The sequence below is a fragment of the Mustela lutreola genome, chromosome 9 (assembly GCF_030435805.1).
Source record: "Mustela lutreola isolate mMusLut2 chromosome 9, mMusLut2.pri, whole genome shotgun sequence".
In the NCBI taxonomy this organism is placed as follows: domain Eukaryota; kingdom Metazoa; phylum Chordata; class Mammalia; order Carnivora; family Mustelidae; genus Mustela; species Mustela lutreola.
In genome coordinates this window covers 111,100,818-111,118,103 of record NC_081298.1, presented here as the reverse complement: position 1 = coordinate 111,118,103, position 17,286 = coordinate 111,100,818, and the positions used below count along the sequence as shown (strand labels likewise).

The 17,286-nt window shown below is 56.7% G+C and overlaps 1 protein-coding gene across 3 annotated transcripts; it reads right to left on the bottom strand.

Annotated features, from left to right (window-relative positions):
- Positions 1-242: 242 nt before the first annotated feature.
- ARID5A (AT-rich interaction domain 5A) lies at positions 243-12,653 on the bottom strand. 3 transcript variants are annotated; one of them, XM_059188461.1, is made up of 7 exons: positions 12,534-12,653; positions 5,258-5,373; positions 3,661-3,799; positions 3,255-3,307; positions 2,633-2,730; positions 2,207-2,366; positions 243-1,857 (listed from the first exon to the last, which is right to left on the bottom strand). In XM_059188461.1, the coding sequence occupies exons 1-7, from the start codon at positions 12,535-12,537 to the stop codon at positions 619-621; spliced, it is 1,809 nt and encodes a 602-aa protein (XP_059044444.1). In that variant the 5' UTR covers positions 12,538-12,653; the 3' UTR covers positions 243-618. The 3 variants fall into 3 exon arrangements, with proteins under 3 accessions (XP_059044444.1, XP_059044445.1, XP_059044446.1); XM_059188462.1 differs by lacking the exons at positions 3,255-3,307; positions 3,661-3,799; XM_059188463.1 differs by lacking the exons at positions 3,661-3,799; positions 12,534-12,653.
- Between the last annotated feature and the right edge of the window lie 4,633 nt (positions 12,654-17,286).

Genomic DNA, 17,286 nt, shown 5'->3' with positions numbered 1-17,286 from the left:
ATGAGGCGGATAACAGGCGGCTGTCCAGAGACTCCTGGGAAAGCGGATAGAAGGCACAGGACAAACGTCACCGCCTGCTGAAGTGCGAACAGGAGGCTGAGTTCTGCTTTGGGTCCTGCGGGTGGGAGCATTTCAGACCCGAGTGGATGCTAGTAGGTCTCTCTCTCGGCTCCCCCAGCCATGAGCGGGCCCCAGCCCCCCTGCCCCTGGGAAGGGCGGCACCATGCACACCTCAGACTGGGTAGATTCACGCTGGTCTTTTATTGGCTTTTCCATGGCAGCCTGGATACCTCAAGCTGCTCCCCCCTCCTCAGCCCTGCAGCACCTTCCTGGCTTCCACTCTGGGGACCTCGCCGGGAGCGGCCAGCTGGGCACCGTCTTCTCCCAAGTCCCGTCCAACAACCGGGACCCCATGCTCGGGCTGCTTCCTTGAGACAAACCCGGGGTTCCCACGGCCTCCCCTTTGGTGCCGGGCTCCCTAGACAGGGGTGCGTTCCTGCATTGGGCACAGCCCAGCTCTCCCGGGGACTAGGCTCCAGCCCAGACCCCGGGCAGTGCCTCCCTGGCTCAGGCCCCTTCAGACCCTGCACAGCACAGTGCAGCACTGCGGCCTCCGACTTAAAGCTTGGTGTTGAGATGGAAGAAGTGGGGTGCCGCGTAGGTTGTGGCAGGAGGCACGTGCCATGCAGACGAGGCCGGGCAAAGTCTGTGGCGGAAGGCGCTGTCGAAGGACGCTGGGGGAAAGTGCATCAGACCCGTGGCCATGGGTGAGGGCGCTGTCGTGGTCAGGAAGTGGGCAGGAAAGGCAGGGATGACCAAGGGGCTGAAGGGGAGTGTGGCCTGGCCCTTTAAGTGGTCCGGGGTGCTGGCAAAGTTCAGCGGGCAACGCAGCATGCTGCCCCTATAGGCCTCAGGAAGGGCAGGCCCCAGGCTGGGGCCCAGCAGGCAGGATACAGCCAAGCCAGACCCCACGGATTTGGCCCCACACTCCTTGGCATCCATCTCCTTAAGAAAGGGAGACACGGCCCGCAGTTTTTTGCCACCAGGGGCAAACCCCTCTTCTTCCAGGCTACGCTTGTTGCTCAGGCTGGTGCTGCTAGGGAAGGCAGAGAGGGGAGCAGGGCTCTCAGCAGGTACCTTAGCCATGGGGGACACCCAGCAGGCTTTGGGCTTGGGGTAGGGGCTGCCCTTCCTAGAGCTGCCTTTCTGGAATGCGGATGGGCGGTTGGCGTCCCCGCCCCACACCAGCTGGGACTCCTTGACCGCCAGGCCCTCCTCTTTGCCAGGAGGCCCCAAGAGGACCCCATCTTTAAAACTGGGGAAGAAGTCCCGAGGGTGCTGGCTGACAGGCTTCAGCACCTCAGTGGGGTACGCATGGAAACAGCCAGTGAAGACGGGGGCTGGCAGGTGGGGACCTGCCGGAGCCTCCTCCCTGAGGCTGCCACCAGGGGCCTGTAATCCCTCCTGAGGGCTCAGCCGGTGCCTGGAGTTCTCAGCTGGCTTTCCTGGGCGCTGTGGGCTTTCCGAGAGGAGACCAGCTGCGGAGGCCTGGGGGTCCCTGTTAGGGCTGCCGGCCCCATGGCGACAGCCCTCCTCCTGGCACTGCAAGGCCTCTGCCTTGCTCACCTGGGCCAGGAGTTTCTTTTTGGCCAGTGGTGACATGATGCCATGTGTTCCTTTGCAGTAGAAGCTGGACAGGAGCCGCTTGTAGGCCTCAGGGCAGCCGCTGGCACCCGTGAATGGTAAAGAGGGCCCCAGGGCTGGGCCTGGCTGTTCTGGGCCCTCCCTGGGGGGTTCCTGGCTAGGAAGCTGTGCCAGGTCAGGGGCGGCATCGGTTTTTGTCTTTCCAGGCACCATCTAGAAGGAGAAAAGGCCATGTCTCAGGGTTAGGTGTGAGGCAAGTATCGTGACCTGGGGACCCCATGGCAGCTAGGGGCATACCCAAGAGCCTCTGTTCGCCCTTCCAGCACCTTTGTGAGAAGTTTCCCAAAGGTATTTTGTCCTCTGAACAGACAGAGCCTGATATCAGGACACAGGGCCTGGTGACCGAGGTGCAGACTGGAGTTCAGACCGGACATGGCCCCCCACAGATCTGCCTTCAGAGCAGGTTCTGGGTTTCCTGGGCAGGGAGCTCTGCAGCCATGGTGTGGGCAGGGATGGTGAGGCCCAGGGTCCGCTGGTGGCCCGAGGCAGGCTCAGAGCTTACCTGGTCCAACCGTTTCTCCTCCTTGGCCTTCTTCAGCTTCTCAGGGGCCCCGTCATCGCCCCGGGGCTCCTTGGCCATCTTGTACTGCTTCCTGGGCTTGGAAGGGGGCAGCGGCTTGTCGTCCTCCCCCTTCAGATGCCGCACATATGGGAGCACCAGCCTGAGAAGGACAGCGTGTCCACCAGGAGGCCGGCCCATGCCACACCGCCCCACTGTCTAGGCCCCCTGGCTTCCCCGCACCGTCAACACTCCTGCCCGCCCCTGGGACCCATGCTCTTCCTCATCTGGGCTGGGATGAGCACAGCGCACACTGCTCAGGCGGTCCGTGGTGTGTCCACACCACACCCCACTCCTCGCCCTGCCACAGCTGTGCCCCGCTCCATGGTGCCAGCCAAGGTCACCGCCGGGGTCTCCAGCCAGCCGTACCTCTCGTAGTGGCGGCGTGTGCACGTGGCCGCGCTCGTGCTGCCCGGGCTGCCCCCCAGCTCGTCGTACACGTTCTTCCAGAGGCGGCGGCCCGTCACCTGCAAGGGCACCACATGAGGCCACGACCGGCACACACTCCCCTGGCAGTGGGACGTCCTGGCAGCTCCAGACCCCCGCTTGGCAGGGATGGGGGCAAGGACTGCAGTTTTGCAGCTGCTTCTCCAGCAGCGGCGGTGGGGTGGTGGGGCTCCCCTGGCCGCTAGCCAGTTCTGCCCCCTAGGGCCCGCCATCTGACTGCCAGCCAAGCAGCTTTCCCGGCACTGGGGGCGGGGTGGGGGGACGGGGGGCGGGTGGGAGCTTGCACGAGGAAGACAGAACAGATGGGAAGACAGGAAAACTTGCTTTGAGCAGCAAAGTACCAAGACAAGGTAGGCCCTCTTCCCCACAGCATGCGGGACAGCTGTGGAAGGGGCAGGGTTTGGGGCCCTGCCTCTTCCTCCCATCTGGCCGTGAGGACAGCTCTGTCCCCAGACCAGGCTCTTCCTCCTCAGGTCCCCACAGGGTCCAGGGGGTACAGGGTGCAGGATGCCACATGCTGAGGACTCAGAGGTACCCTCCTTACCATCTCATAGGCCCCCAGCTTCTCCACTGCTTTGTAGATTTTCCACAGGTTAACTGGAGAAGAGAGAGGGCAGGGCCCCATCAGTCTCCATGGGAGGAAGGGGTAGCCAGCGGCCCATTCCCCTGGACCTGTCAGGTGGGCACAGAACCAGCACACGCCCAGACAGGGTCAATGCAATGGATGGCTGGCCAGGCCCTGAGTGCTGGGGGCCCGGTGTCCGGTGAGGACAGAAATCCGGCCCCACCCGCTGCAGCCCTGCTCCTGGAGGGGGGCGCCCTTTCTGTGTGCAACCCCTGTGGGCTGGCATCACCCGGGGCTGCCCAGAGTGGGGGTGCCTGCCCGACACCCTGCCTGGATGGGATCCCCTACCGGGCTCCCCCTCCCTGCCTGCACCCCAGGGACGCACTCTGCTTGAAGCCGAGATGGGGCACCCTCTCGATGGGCGTGTGTCGCTCCTTCATGAACTTGTAGAGGCTGACCAGGAAGGCCTGCTCCTCCTCCCGCTCCTGGTCCTCCTCCCGCTCCCCGCCTGCCTCGGGGGAGTCCTGGAAAGAACAGGAGGCATTGGGATGAGCCCCCAGTTGGTGGGTGGCTGGGGACAGGCGGAACCACCGGCTGCTGGGGAGGAAGGAGTGGTGTGGCCCCCAACCCAGGCTCCTGCAGGAGGAAGCAGCGGCTAGAGCGCCTGTTTCTAGCATCAGAAAGGTGCATCTGTCAGCTGTTAGTGCCCAGGACCCCGGGTCACAGTCCACAGGGGCCTGGCTCCAGAGACGGCCACAGGAGCAGCCCTGCAGCTTTTCCAGGCTCTCTAGGCACAGACCACTTCTCTGTCGTGCTCTAGATTTGTTCTGTTTGCATCTCGGCTCCTCTACCAGACTGTGAGCTCCTGGTGGCAGGCTCCTGGGGACCCCTATGGTCAAAGCCAGAGGAATGAAGTGCCTGGTGTTTTCTGGCACTGCAGGGTCCTGTGTCCACTGAGCCTTTGCTGTGGCGGCCTGCCTCTCTGAGCTGCTGGTCTGCTGGCGAAGCCCTGTCCTGGGTTCCTGACGGCCCTCTGTCAGGTGCACCAGACTTTCGGTTTCTGCTTCCAGAGGGACAATTTCTGCTGAGGCTTTTCACTTGTTGGTGGCTCAGGGCAGAAGGGTACGGTTGAGCTTGGGCTCGGGGCTTGGAGAACAGACAGCTCCCAGGTCCTGGATGGGGACGCCCCAAACACCAGAAGCAGGTAAATCATCTGGGTGGGAAACAGTCCAGAGAGCTGTGCGTGCCCAAGATACTCAAGCACCACGGCAGTGTTTCTGACCCCTGATAACAAACAGCTCACAAACTCACGCATCACCTAAGAAACTGTAACGTACTGGGGACCCCAAGGGCTGGTCTGGTGCAGGCCTCAGAAGGAAGGCCCTCTCGCGGCCACTCTTCCCGTGAATCCGCTCTTCCACGCAAGCTGTTGAGAGCTGTTACCGTTTCCAACTACTCTTCCATATGGACCAGGATTTTCACTCCAGACTGTGCCACCAGAGCAAACGGCCCGAAGGAGTGGGTGCTGAGGCCAGCGCTCCACAACGTCCCCCGCGGCTCTCTCTCAGACCACACTCACCAAAACAGCCTCAGTGGTCTCACTGAGTGACTTTGATCTCCACGCTGTGAACTTGGAGGGAGGCATGGGTGTACATGTGGTTTGTCCTAAAACAGTGCTTTTATCTGCTTTATTCATCAGGGTTCTGGGCACATCACTTGCTAAGAGGGTTCTGCCAGGACAACTAAGTGAAACCCCTGCCACAGGTGACAGGCGGGTCCAGTGTCCCTGGCTCCCAGCTCCCACAGCTCCTGATGGAGGCTGGAAACCGCAGGGCTGGGCCCTGCTCCTGGCTCTGCCGGCTGAAGGGTTGGGAATACAACCTCCTGAGAGCCTGGGGAGTCCCCAGGTTCACCTGGGAGGCTGTCCACAGGGGAGGGAGAGGGCAGGGAAGAGACTCCCCAGGGGTCACCCCCCAACTCACCTCCAGATGGACGGGGCTCTGGCTCCTGCTCTGCTCACCATGGGGTTGAGGGGACACAGATGGGTCAAGGGATTCACCCTCCTCTGACTGTTTCTTTTTCCCTTTGATAGGAGGTGCTGCAAGGAGACAAGCAGAGGGGGAGGGGGAGAGAGCACTTGAGGCAGAGGCTGAAGAGCAGGCAGTGAGGAGCGGTCCTCCAGGAGAAACGGCAGGTCCTCCCACCCCCACCGAACTCGGCAGGTGGGAAGCCATGTGTCCTCTGCCCCCCCGGGCCCTGACTGCACGCAGGCTGGCTCTCCGCACGCACCTACGGGGTCACCCTGGTGGCCCACGTTGCTCTCCCTCCTCTCTGCGGGGCTTACCCCCAACTGGGCCCCACGCCTGTGGCTGTTCCCTCCTCTGTTCCAGCCAGCCCCCCATACCTTTGAAGGAAAGACCCCGGAGGCAAGTCAGAGGAGGGTAAGGTTGGGGCTGCGGCACTCAGGGAAATCCTGTCTCAAAAGCTGCCCCACATTCAGGCAGAGTTTCCACAGCCCCTTGGGCGAACTGGGAAGTTGCTGAGGCTCCCACATTCGGGAGTCCAGAAGCACCACAGCGGGTGCTGGATCCTCCAGGAGGAATCAGAAGACTAGAAGCTCCTGCTTATGAAACATCGGACCTTTTCACGCACACCTGCAGAGTCCTAAGTGCCCCTAATTAGGACACTTGCTCCTCTCACCTGCAAGGGTCTGGTAACCCTCTAGGTCTCACCCAACAAGCCACTTCCTCTGGCAGCCTTCCTCAGCCCCCAGCCAAGCACAGCGCTCCTGCTTCTCGTGACCCTTGTGGCGATTCGCAGCCACCGGGACCCACTGCCCACCACATGTCAGACTTTCTGAAGGTTCAGTGAGCACCCCTCACCCCGCACAGTGGGTGCCAGGTTTCACGGAGCAGGTGCGAGTCTCATAACAACTTGCACCGGGGTGGGGCTGGATGTTACTAAGGGCAGCCATGAGCTGATAGCTGCAGAAACTTCCAGAAAACCCTGGAATGCTGGAACCGGCCTCAGGCCCGCTGACAGGCCGCAGGGCACCTGCACTTAGGAGCCCAGAAAGGAAAGGAAAGCCCTTTCTTTCCTTCTAACTGCCTTTCCTTTTTGTTAGCCTAGTGTGAGCTGTCCCATTCTCTGGGTTTGCTCCGACTCAGGAAATCCCTCCTGCTGGGCACCTGTGACAGTCCCCTCTGGTCCTAGAGACAGAATCTCCTAACAATAAACCCAGACCCATGTGACCCACGTGGCCAGAACAGACGGGTGACACTTCACTCATGCCGTGTCGGTCCCTGGCTCTTGCACGTCTATTCTCTTCTCACGAAGCCAGAGAGGCCAAGTTGCCTGGCTCCCGAGGAGACCCGGGCTCAAAACGAGGTCTCTCTGAGCACCAAGCCAAGTGGCCTGGCCACCACTGTGGCTGCTGTCGTTACCACCAGGATCTGCGGAGCCTTGATGAAGAGTCCGAATAAGCCTGGGGGAGAAACCCACGCCAAGGCTTGTCAAAAAGAAAGACCATTGGCCTTCCTCTCAGGCTGGCTTCTGATCAATCGAGACATGATCAATATCCCAAAATAACAGGGTGTTAACAACTGAACCCCCCCACCCCCACCCAGCAGGCTGATCCCTTTCCTACTGCGTTCTTGGGTGACTGTGCCTCAGTCTTCCCTTCTGTGAAATGGGAGAGAATACCTTGAGTCCTTTGCTCACTGTCCTCCAATTGGTGAAGTCTCCCATGTCAGTGGCGGATCGGCTTCCACCAGCTCTTCTCCCTGCTCCCCCACCCCCTCTGCCTGTTTTCACACCCTCTCTGCCTTCTTTCTTGCTGGTCCAGCTTCTCGGCATCAAAGGACTCTCTCCATCCTGAGTCCCTCCCTGTGGTGTTACTGCGGCTTCTCCCTGGAGCCTGCCTGCACACTTGCTCCGGACCCCTGGCAAGTCGCTGCCTTCAACCACCGAAGACTAAGGTGGTAGGACCAGGGCCCATTAGAATCACGAGGGAGCGCTTTGAGACTCTGATGAATGTGTTCCCCTACTCCCCCGCCCCAGTCTGATTTAAGGTTCTGCGAGGAGCATCAGAGTTTAAGGCTCCCTGAGGATCTCAAAGGGCAAACCTGTTTGAGAGCCATGGGGCCCAAGGACCTCTGTCCCTTCTGCCTGGTTCAAGTTGGTGAGCTCTGGCTGGGCCACACTGAGGGAAACCTCCTGGAGTCAGGCACTCGGGTTACCTGGAAAGGAGGTCACCAATCTGAGCTGTTTAACCCCAGACAGGAAAGGACCAGAGCTCTTGCCTAGAGCCACAAAGGGAAATGCTCTCTTTATCTTTGTGTCCAGCTGAGTCCCCAAATGAACTCAGCCTCCCTTCTCTCCCAACCAGGCTAGCTAGCAATGCTCTCTACCCTGGCAGGGCCTTCTGGGCCTCCACCTGCATAGCCTTAGCTGAGGGAGTGCCGCCTCTTTCTCTGGGAAGCCCTCTGTCCTGTGCCTGGCTCCCCTAGACCCTCCTTACCCAAGTCATGTGTAGACCAGGGTTCCTGCTAATCTTCATTTGGAAAAGGGGTCTGCTAGGAAAACTAAGTCTGAGACCCCTGCCACAAGTGACAGACGGGTCTCCCGTCTACCTGCCAGGCTCCCAGCTCCCCCACCGTCCAGGGCTGGGCTGCTCTCCCAGCTCTGCAGGGGAAGGAAGAGGCTTGGGGACCAGAAATCCTAGGTTCCCAGCCACATCCAGCCTGCAGAAGCAGGAGAGTCCCATTTGCTCCTGAATGACTGCTGCTGCCAGGAACCACTGAGTTCCTGTCCCTCTCTCACCACAAAGCCTCAGATGCCCCATTGTAAAGGGATGGATCCACTCTGCAAGAAGAAAACCTCTGCTTGCCAAAGAACTGCCATTCAGACATGGCTTTTTCCATCCAGGAAGCAATAATGACAATAATGGTGATTATTATTTCATGTTTACTTTGAACACATCTGGGATCTATAAGGTGTGAGATCGGGATCTAATCCTATTTCCCCCCAACGGTGAGGTGGTCCCAATACAGACCGAGTGATGCCCTTCCCTTAGCGATCTGAAATGCTACTCTCCCCGTAACCTAAAGGCTGAGAAGGAACACATCTGAAACTGTTTCTGGACTTCTCTGTTCGGTTTCATTTACTGTGGCATGCCAACACTGGTGCACACTTTTTAAATTGTAAAACAGCTTACTATCCAGAGGGCAAGTCCCCCACCATTCGTCTTTTTAAATCTTTTTTTTTCTGAAATTCAGGATAGTTTTATCACATTCCTTTAAGAAAGAAAACAAACCACTGGGGTTTTGGTTGACTTGCACTTAAATTTAGCAATCACTTTGAACAGAAGTAACACCTTTCTGATGTGGCATCTTTGGGACCGCAGGTCTCCCAGATTCAGGCTTCCCCCTGCTGTCCTCAGATATTCCTGCTTAAAGGCCCTGTGTTTCCCATTAAGCTTATTCCTCAGGTTTTGGGCAGCTAGATAATAGCGTGAGAAAAGCTTTGGTAACCTACAGTAGAACTTCGCTCTACAGCCACCGCTGTTCCCTCCTGTCACTGCTGGAAAGAGGACGGGGGCTGCTGGTTGGGCCAGGATAGGAGCCCCTGGCCCCTGGTGACCCAGGGCCTCACTGGGCAGTGAGTAGGGGTGGCCCAGTGCTGGGCAGGGGAATTGCCCAAGGCCCTTCTGGCATTGGGAACCTGATTTCTGTTTAACTCCATGGCTTGTGTTGAAGTCAAGCTTAACCCCCAGGTCTGAGTGCTCGCTTCAGCAGCACATATAACAAAACCCCCAGGTCCGAAAGTCACAGCAGCGAAGAGGTTGGTTTAAGTCACTAAGTCCAAGGAGACTGCTTCCTGAAGGCTGCTAGTTCTCGAGGGATTCCCTACTTCTCTCTCCGCACTATATACACTCCACCAACTCCAACCAGTGCTCCTGGTGGGCCCTGGACTAGGCATTTTGGGACATTGCTTCACTGACTCTAGCCACCCAATGGATACTATCTCCCCTTTTTACAGATACAACACAGAAGGATCCCCGAGGTTCAATAACTCGCCTGAGGTCATGCAGCTTCCTGGTGACAAAGCTGGGATTCAGAACCAGAGCAATCTGTCCCAGGGCTCCCAACCCTATGATCTAGGGTTTTTAACAGAAGCAGGGGGTCCCCAATCTCCCGTCTCACCACTCCTGCTAATCTGCTGTAAAGAGTCTGCCTCGACTGACAAGCTAAAATCAGGCAGGAGCGGGACAGGAGCGAGGGGGACTCTGACTCCAGAGAGGGGCTCCTTCGACCAAGTCAGCCTCTGCTTCAGGGCTGCCACTCCCCCGGCCGCACCGTGGGTGTGCCAGACCCCCATGCATCTGATGTTCTAAACAGAACAAAGTGGGAAACAAGGCTTCCCACACAAACAACAGCCAAGTGTGTGCTTGTGTACACAGACCTCCCCCCTGTGTGTACACACCCCCCACGGGGAGATCGGAGGTCTGCGTGTCCTGCTCACTCCCCTCTGTGTGTCACTGTCCAGAGCCCTGTGGGGCTGGGAGCAGGTGCCCCGTAAACAGCCGCAGGGGAGCAGTATGAGCTACTTGATCTCAGATGCTCCTGGTGTAGAGAGGGGCTTGGGCTAGGACTAGTTCAAGGCCATAGAGTCTGTCAGAGACCTAGTGCCAGACCCCACTACCTACCATCTATATCTCCTCTCTCTCATCCTCCCCACTTCCCTCCTCCCCCTTCATCTCTCTCTCTCTCTCTCTCTCTCACCTCTCTCTCTCTCTCTCTCTCTCTCTCTCAGCCTGCCCTGCCCCGCCCCATTCACCCTTGGTGTAATGGGAAGGAAGCAACACTTCCTTTCATGAAAAGTCACCCACTGGGAGCACTGCGTCAACTACGACAATAATGGTAACAGGCGTCTCAATAACAACCAGCAGAAACCGCCCCACCTCGCCCGAGGTTGTTGGCTTAAGTTTCTCTTAGTTTGAGCTGGAGCTAAAACAAAGACAGCCTTTGAGGCAGCCCGTCCACTCCGTGGCCCAGAAGCCGGCTGCCTGGCGGAGTCTCGGTGCGGAGCTCTCACCAGTGGGCAGTGTGGGGAGGGAGGAGCAGCCAAGGGCTGTGCTCCAGCCAGCACTGAGGATAGCTGAGCTGGACACAGGACCCCTGAAGGCACAGGGTACAGCTTCTGCCCGGCTCTGCCTCAGTGTCTCAGCCAGGGCCTGGGGGAAACAGGGTTTGAGAGCAGAGGGGCCAAGATGACAGTCTTGAGAGAAATACAGAAAGATAGGGGACATGAGGGCTCCAAATATAAGACTACCAACTCCTGACCCCACTGGAACGCCTGTCCCCCTTTTGCCAGCTCTGGTATGTCCTTAAAGACCCTATTCGGGACTAGGCTGACTCCTCACTGTCGCGCCTCTCCAGGCCTGGGAAGTAGCTGATAATAGTAACAGTTCCTCCTAAGGATGGTTTCCTATGTCCTCATGAACTATATTTCGTGTTCCCATTCCACCTATGGAGAAACCAGGCTCTGTGGCTTGTCCAAGACATGGCCCAAGTGTAGAGACAGGGCCAGGATGGCAGGAAGGCTGCCTAACTCCTGCCTGGGGCACTCCCTGGCCTATTGCTTTTCCACCCCCCACCCCCCACTCAGAGACCCCAGGGGCCTAACAGGGGGTGTGGGCAGTACCTGGTCAGTTTACCACCATGTAACAGGAAGGCAAGAGGGAGGGGAGAGGTATTGGAGAACTGCCTCTCCAGACCTCACTCTAAGCCTCAGTTTCTCTGACTGGATGTCAAAGAAAGAGGGCCTGATCCTCTGAGGTCCTTTCTACCTCTCCTCTGCAACTCCAGAGTTCTAGCCCCAGGTGGGTGCGCAGGGTTCCAGTGGAGTCTGGAACTCGGTGGGGGGGTGGGGGGCGGACAGCAGACTCTCTAGCCACTACCTTCCATTCCTCCTTTGCCGGGGCAGGCATCTGGGTGCAGAGATGCTGACGCCCCCAATAGTGGTCCTTCGGAGGGGGTGAGAAGCACCTGTTGGCCTCCCCTCGGCCCCGCACACTCCTCCCAGCTGGCTAACCACCCGGCAAACAAAGGGCCCCTGGGCCTGGCCAGCGCAGTGAGCCCAGACCTGCACCATGAGCCCTCGCAGTCCGGCGCCTGGAAGGCTCCACCACCCGCCCCCGCTCAACGTCGTTGGGGCTGGGGGGACTTGAACGCCGCTTGAGGGCGCCCCCGGGACACTCTGTGGGAGGACCGAGACGCGGCCACTCTGCAGCTCCGTCAGAGCGCGAAGCCAAACATCTCTCCTCGCACGTTCGCAGCCTGAGCTTCAACTCTTAGCCCCCAACCCCCCCCCCCCGGGGCTGCCACCCTGTCCCATCTGGAGACCGGAGGAAAGAGAAGAAAAACGCAAGAAAGAAGACGACAGCAAAGGAGGAAGCTACTGCCGGCGGGCAGAAGAAGATGGACAGGGACAAGAATAAGAGAGAACGGAGAGGAAAAGAGAAAAGGGAAGAGAAAAGAGAAAGAGAAAGGGTAGGGGGCGGGAAGCCGGTAACCGCCGAAGGATCAGAACACCCCTCTACTGAAAGAGGAACAGTTGATTCTTCAAAGTGCATTGAGCAAGTTCTTCAAAACCCGCGCAGAGTCACTTTCAGGAAACGGCGGCCGCAGTGGAAAGCGCCCAGCGCGCGCCCAGGGACCCCGGTGCCTCTTCTCGGCCGCGCCGGCGAGTTCTGAGAACCGCGGGGATGTGACGGGGCGGGCGGGGGGGGGGGCACATGGGGGCTGGGAGGCAGAGAAACTGCTGCGGACAGCCTGTCACAACAAATTAGCTGAGACCAGCTCGAGATTGAAACCACAGCAGGAAGTGGGATGACAGAACCGTACAGGACTTGGTAAATTTCAGCCAAAAGACGACGAAAAGAGTTTCGAGATAAACGTCCGGGAAGCCCCTGGCCGCCAAAACTTTTTGTCTTTCCTTTTTTCGAAGAGTGTGCGCCGACACCCAGCCTCTCCCTCTCCCGCGCAGGGCGGAGGGCGCGGGCGCCCCAGGCCCGGCTAGGTCGCCGGCGCCTTGGACTGGGAGTCCACTTCCCCCCCCCCCACCCCCCCAGTCCCGCTTCGCCCCTTCTAGCGACCCCGACGGCCACGAGGGCCTGAAAGGGATCTGACAGGGCAATCTCGCCCCCCTCCACGGGGCCGCCAGCCCCGTCCCAGGACAGGCCACGGAGCCGCTTACCCATGGCCCGGCGAGGTCCGTCGGCGCCCGCCCGAGGGCCTCGGCACGACCCGCTCTCCGACCCCGCGCTCTCCGCGCAACTGGCCCGCGGCGCCGCGAGCCTGCCGCCTCCCCGCTGCCCAGTCCCGCCCCGCCCCGCCCCGCCCGGGCACCGCCCCCGCCCGGCTCTGGGCTCCGGTTGGTGGGCCCAATTTCTCCGGGAGGGGGCGGGGGCCGCCCCCGAGCCCGGGGTCCTCTGGGAGTTGTAGTGCGCTTTCCGTCTCCCCAGGCTCAGAGACCCAGATATCTGAAGGAGGCTCTTTGGCTACAGGGCCTGAGGCAGGACACCCGGGAATCACTGCTGCCTGTGCCTTAAGGGGCAAAACTAGTCTTGGAAAATTCCTCCTTGCTCTTCAGTAGGGCACTGGGGCTGAGTGGGGTGAGCAAAGTGCTTCTGACTTTGACTTGAACGGGGTCATGGGTATTTTCCAACTCCCACCCTGACCAACATGGAAGTAGAGGTGGTTGGTGTTAGCTAAACAAGGCTAGCCCAAACTAGCGAGTCCTTTGGTCAAAGTTCTGTGGGGTCCCAGAAACACCTGGGGCCCGGAAGCCTGCCCACTGTGGCCAATGTCCATAGATGTTGCAAGGACAGAGACTGGCAGCTACAAAGCATTCCAATGAGGGGGCATGACCCCTGCTTGGGGAGCAGAGGGTGAGGCAAGGGTGAGGTGGGCACCCGAGGAGCTGCTGAGCCTGCTGCGGCAGTTTCCACCAAAGGGAGGAGTTAGTTAGCCAAGCTAAATTGAGGCTTGCCTTGGAGAGCCCAAGATCTCACAGCATCATTCACAACAGCCAAAAGGTGGGAACAACCATGGACGTGAACAGATGAATGGATGAACTGTGTTATGTCCATTAATGGAGTATCATTCAGTCTTGAAAAGGAAGCAAATTCTGACACATGCTACATGGAAGAACCTCGATGACATTATGCTCAGTGAAATAAGCCAGACACAAAAGGACCGATGCTGTTATAGTTCACTTATGTGAGGCACTTAAAGAACAATTCATAGAGACAAATAGTAGAATGGTGGTTGCCGTGGGCTGGGGGGGGGAGAGAGGAATGGGGAGTTGTTTAATAAATACAGAGTTTCAGTTTTACAAGGTGAAAAAGTAGCAATGGATGGTGGCCTGAATGTACTTAAGGCCACTGAAATGTACACTTAAAAATGATTACAATGGTAAACTTTATGTTATGTATATTTTACCACAATTTGAAGAAAAAAGAGGCTGTGGTCTCAACATTTGACTAGCTAGGACTGGAACCCTGTTGCTAACTCAGAGTTGGCACTCACCATATTTTTTTGTTGATTAGTTCTAATATAACAACTCTAGGTATTTCCGGCCATCACTGTCCGCATTTTGTATGATAAAACTGAGGCCCTTGGAGGTTAATTGGCTCAAGTAATACAAGTGGTAAGTGGAAGAGCCTGAGCTAAATCCAGGCACTGGGGCTCCAGAAAGACCTCCTTAATCATCTCCCTCAGCCATTCCTTGGCAGCACCATTAACAGAATCAGGGACTATAGCCTGAGGAGGAGAGAGCATAAGAAGACATAGCCCTAGTGAGGAAGTGATGGGCCAGCAAGCCGTCCGCAAGGAGCTTGAACTGAGTCCTGGAATCCAGGAATGAGGTGCAGACTTGAAATTCAGATGGCTGAGCAACCTTCGTGACCCAGGCACACCAAACTTTTTTGTATCCATTCCTGCCCACCTGTCATCCTAAATAAACGGACCAGGGCGGCAGGTTGGTTAGACCCTGGGATGGAAGATCTCTGTCATCTGAGAGCTGACAACACTGTAAGCTCTCATCTCCCTCATAATGGGGTGGTTTGTAAGAGCCAGTGCCCGTAGATTTAGGAACAAATGCATCATCAACAATATTTAGTGACTGCCCGGAACTGTTATCATGGTGACTGTGCTAGTGTGCTCCACTTCCCCGTTTCCAAACTCTCCAGGCTGTGGTGGGGGTGGCTGACACGGCAGTACAATGCCATCAGGAAGCTGAATGGCCCTTTTAGTCCCACTTTCACCCATTCCATAAGGATTGCTTGTCTAAGGTTGGGATAGAGACCTGGCTGCTCCCCTCAGGGTCACAGTCATAGGCAAATCCTCCCTCCTGTACTGGATACCCCCCTCTGACAAGAAACTCACTAGTTTACAAATCAACAGCTCGTCCCACCGAGGAATAGGGTTATTCTGCCATCCAGGCAGCCGACCACACTCTTACAGACAGTGGCTGTTGTGCAAAGCCTCAGCAAGTCAACACCTGCCTCTGCCAACCTGAGAACAATATGATCTAAATTTAATTGCCTCCCGAGGCAACTGTTTGCTATAGAATGTAATTTACAATGGCCAATAAATCTTGCAGAGGAACAACATCTCCATTTGCCTCCCTAAAAGCATAAACACTTCCATTGCTCAAGCCTCTATGTCACACACCTCCATGTCCCACCCACAGCCCCTGTCCCCCTGCACGCTCTAACTGTAGGCTCCCAGCCCAGGACAGCCTGAGAGAAGTCACCTAGCTCCTCAATGTCTTGATGTCTCTCTGTGTGTCAATAAAAACACACAAGCAAACAAATAAACCCACTAATAAATGCATTCTTCCTGCAAAACATTACAAACAAATCGCTCCTCTCTGACACCACTCCAAAAATCATTTCCCTCCTGGCCCCAGAGATAAGGACTATCAAATTGGGTAAAATCTTCCAGAATCTTCCCTATGCATTTTCATAAATATATGTATCCACGATGTAGAAAAATATTTAGCTTTGTTTTATAGATGTTTTTAAACAGATGATACAACTCTAACTGTTCCAGTCTTGCTTTTTTGTCCAACAATAGACTTTGGAGATGTTTCCATGTCAGAACACAGATCTGCCTAACTCCTGGGCTGCATGCCTTGGTGTGAATCTACCAGAGTGTCTTTATTTAACTCCCTCTTTGATGGTGTCTAATCTTTTTTTGATTACATGAGTCCTCTGAGAACATTTAGGACCACCTTAGAATACTTTCAGGGCCCAAAGCCCACAAAATGTTCCCAGAGACTGAGCTAAAGCTAAAAGCTGCCTTCTAACTCCTAACTCCCAGGACCCTTTGCTGGCCCGGTTCTTGGAAGAAAACCTGAAGGTTCTTCTCATCCTGGAGCTCTCTGAGCTGGAGGGCCCATTCAAGATCTGTTCACCTGGCCTCATTTTAGAGAGGAAGCCACCAGGCCCAGAGATGTTAAGTGCGTTGCACAAGGTCACACAGCATGCCAGTGTTGCTTCTTCTGGGACTCACATGAACCCGTTCAGCTCACTCAGAAAACAACGCACTGCCAGTTCTTGCCCTGGGAAGCTCTGTTCCCAGGCTCAGCAGTTGCAAAAGGCCCCCAGGGCTTTGTTTTCAAAGAAGAAATGAAGCGGGAAGTATTTTTAACAGTATTTTTAACTGCTGGCCCCGCCTTGCTCCTGCCTTGCTCCCTCGTGCTAGCTGTCCAGGAAAGGCCGGCTTCACAGTGGCATTGCAACTCATGGAAAACAACAAACGCCCGAAATAGATGATACCCAAGCTCAGGAATGGAAAAAATTGGCTCATGCCTTCAAATGCCTCTTTTAGAAAAAGCCAAGAATAGCTTTCAGCCTTTGGGGACCTGCTGGGGGTGAGGGAGTGAGGAGGTGTGGTGCTGGGACAGGGATAGAGCCAAGATTAAGATTGCCAAGGGCCCAACTTCCAGCCGGAAGAGTTTTGGCCACTTTCCCCCAGGGCACGTGAAAACCAGCTTCCCCAGCTCTGTCCACCCAGGGAGCCATGTCCATATCCAGCTGCTTGTTCCCTCTGACTCCCCACTGCACCCCCACCCCTTAGCCCTGCCCTTCAGCTGGATCAGGAACAACTTCCTTTGTGGGGCCAGCCCTGGACCGGGAGCTCCTCCACCCCACCAAGGGCCTCGCAGGGTGGAAACGTGAGATTCTGCCTGCCCTTCCTGAGCCTGAAGGGTGAAAGCCGATTCCCTTGTGTTGGGAGGGAGGGGAACGACAAAGAAAAAAAATGGGGGTTTGGATACCTCCATAGACAGCCGCTATGTGGCCTTGGGCAAGTCACTTGACCTGTTGGAACCTTAGCTTCCTCCTGTGGAAATCAGTGGTAGTCTTTGATTTACTCACTCATCCAACAGTTGGTCCAACTCCTTACCAGCACTGGGCTAGACACTGAGGCCATAACCACAAGTAGAACAAAGCCCTGATCCTTTGGATCAGAAGATGTACCCTTGTCAACCTCACAGGGAGTTAGCCATCCCTTCTTCACACAGCTTCTGAGCCACAGCCTGGCACTCGGAAGGGGCAATGCTTTGGACTAGTGTTTATGAGACATTATGCCAAACATCTTACCTCAATGATGTCATTTTCCCTGTGATGCGGACACTGTATTTATCTCCATATTATAGCCGAGGGCGTAAAAGAGCAGAGAGTTTGTGCTGGACAAGTTCAGAGGCTCGTCAGCAAACAGTAAGGATTAAGGAAAAGCCGACTGCGTGCCAGGACCCTATTAAGCCCCAGGGATGGGAATAACTAAAGCCGGGTTCTCGGTGTCACTTTGCAATACAAAGTGGTAAGTAGACTGGAGGTCAATACGTAGGCACAGGACAGACTTCTTGAAATGTGGGGCCTGTGCGGCCTCTTAAGAATAAAATCCCACTGTCCCTTCAACCCTGTGATGTATGACTGTCT

Excerpts from the sequence above, each read along its gene's own strand:
- ARID5A (XM_059188461.1), bottom strand. Across the intron at positions 3,800-5,257 it reads AGAGCCCCGTCCATCTGGAG|GACTCCCCCGAGGCAGGCGG; the intron begins GTGAGTTGGGGG and ends TGTTCTTTCCAG. Across the intron at positions 3,308-3,660 it reads CCATCTCGGCTTCAAGCAGA|TTAACCTGTGGAAAATCTAC; the intron begins GTGCGTCCCTGG and ends TCTCTTCTCCAG.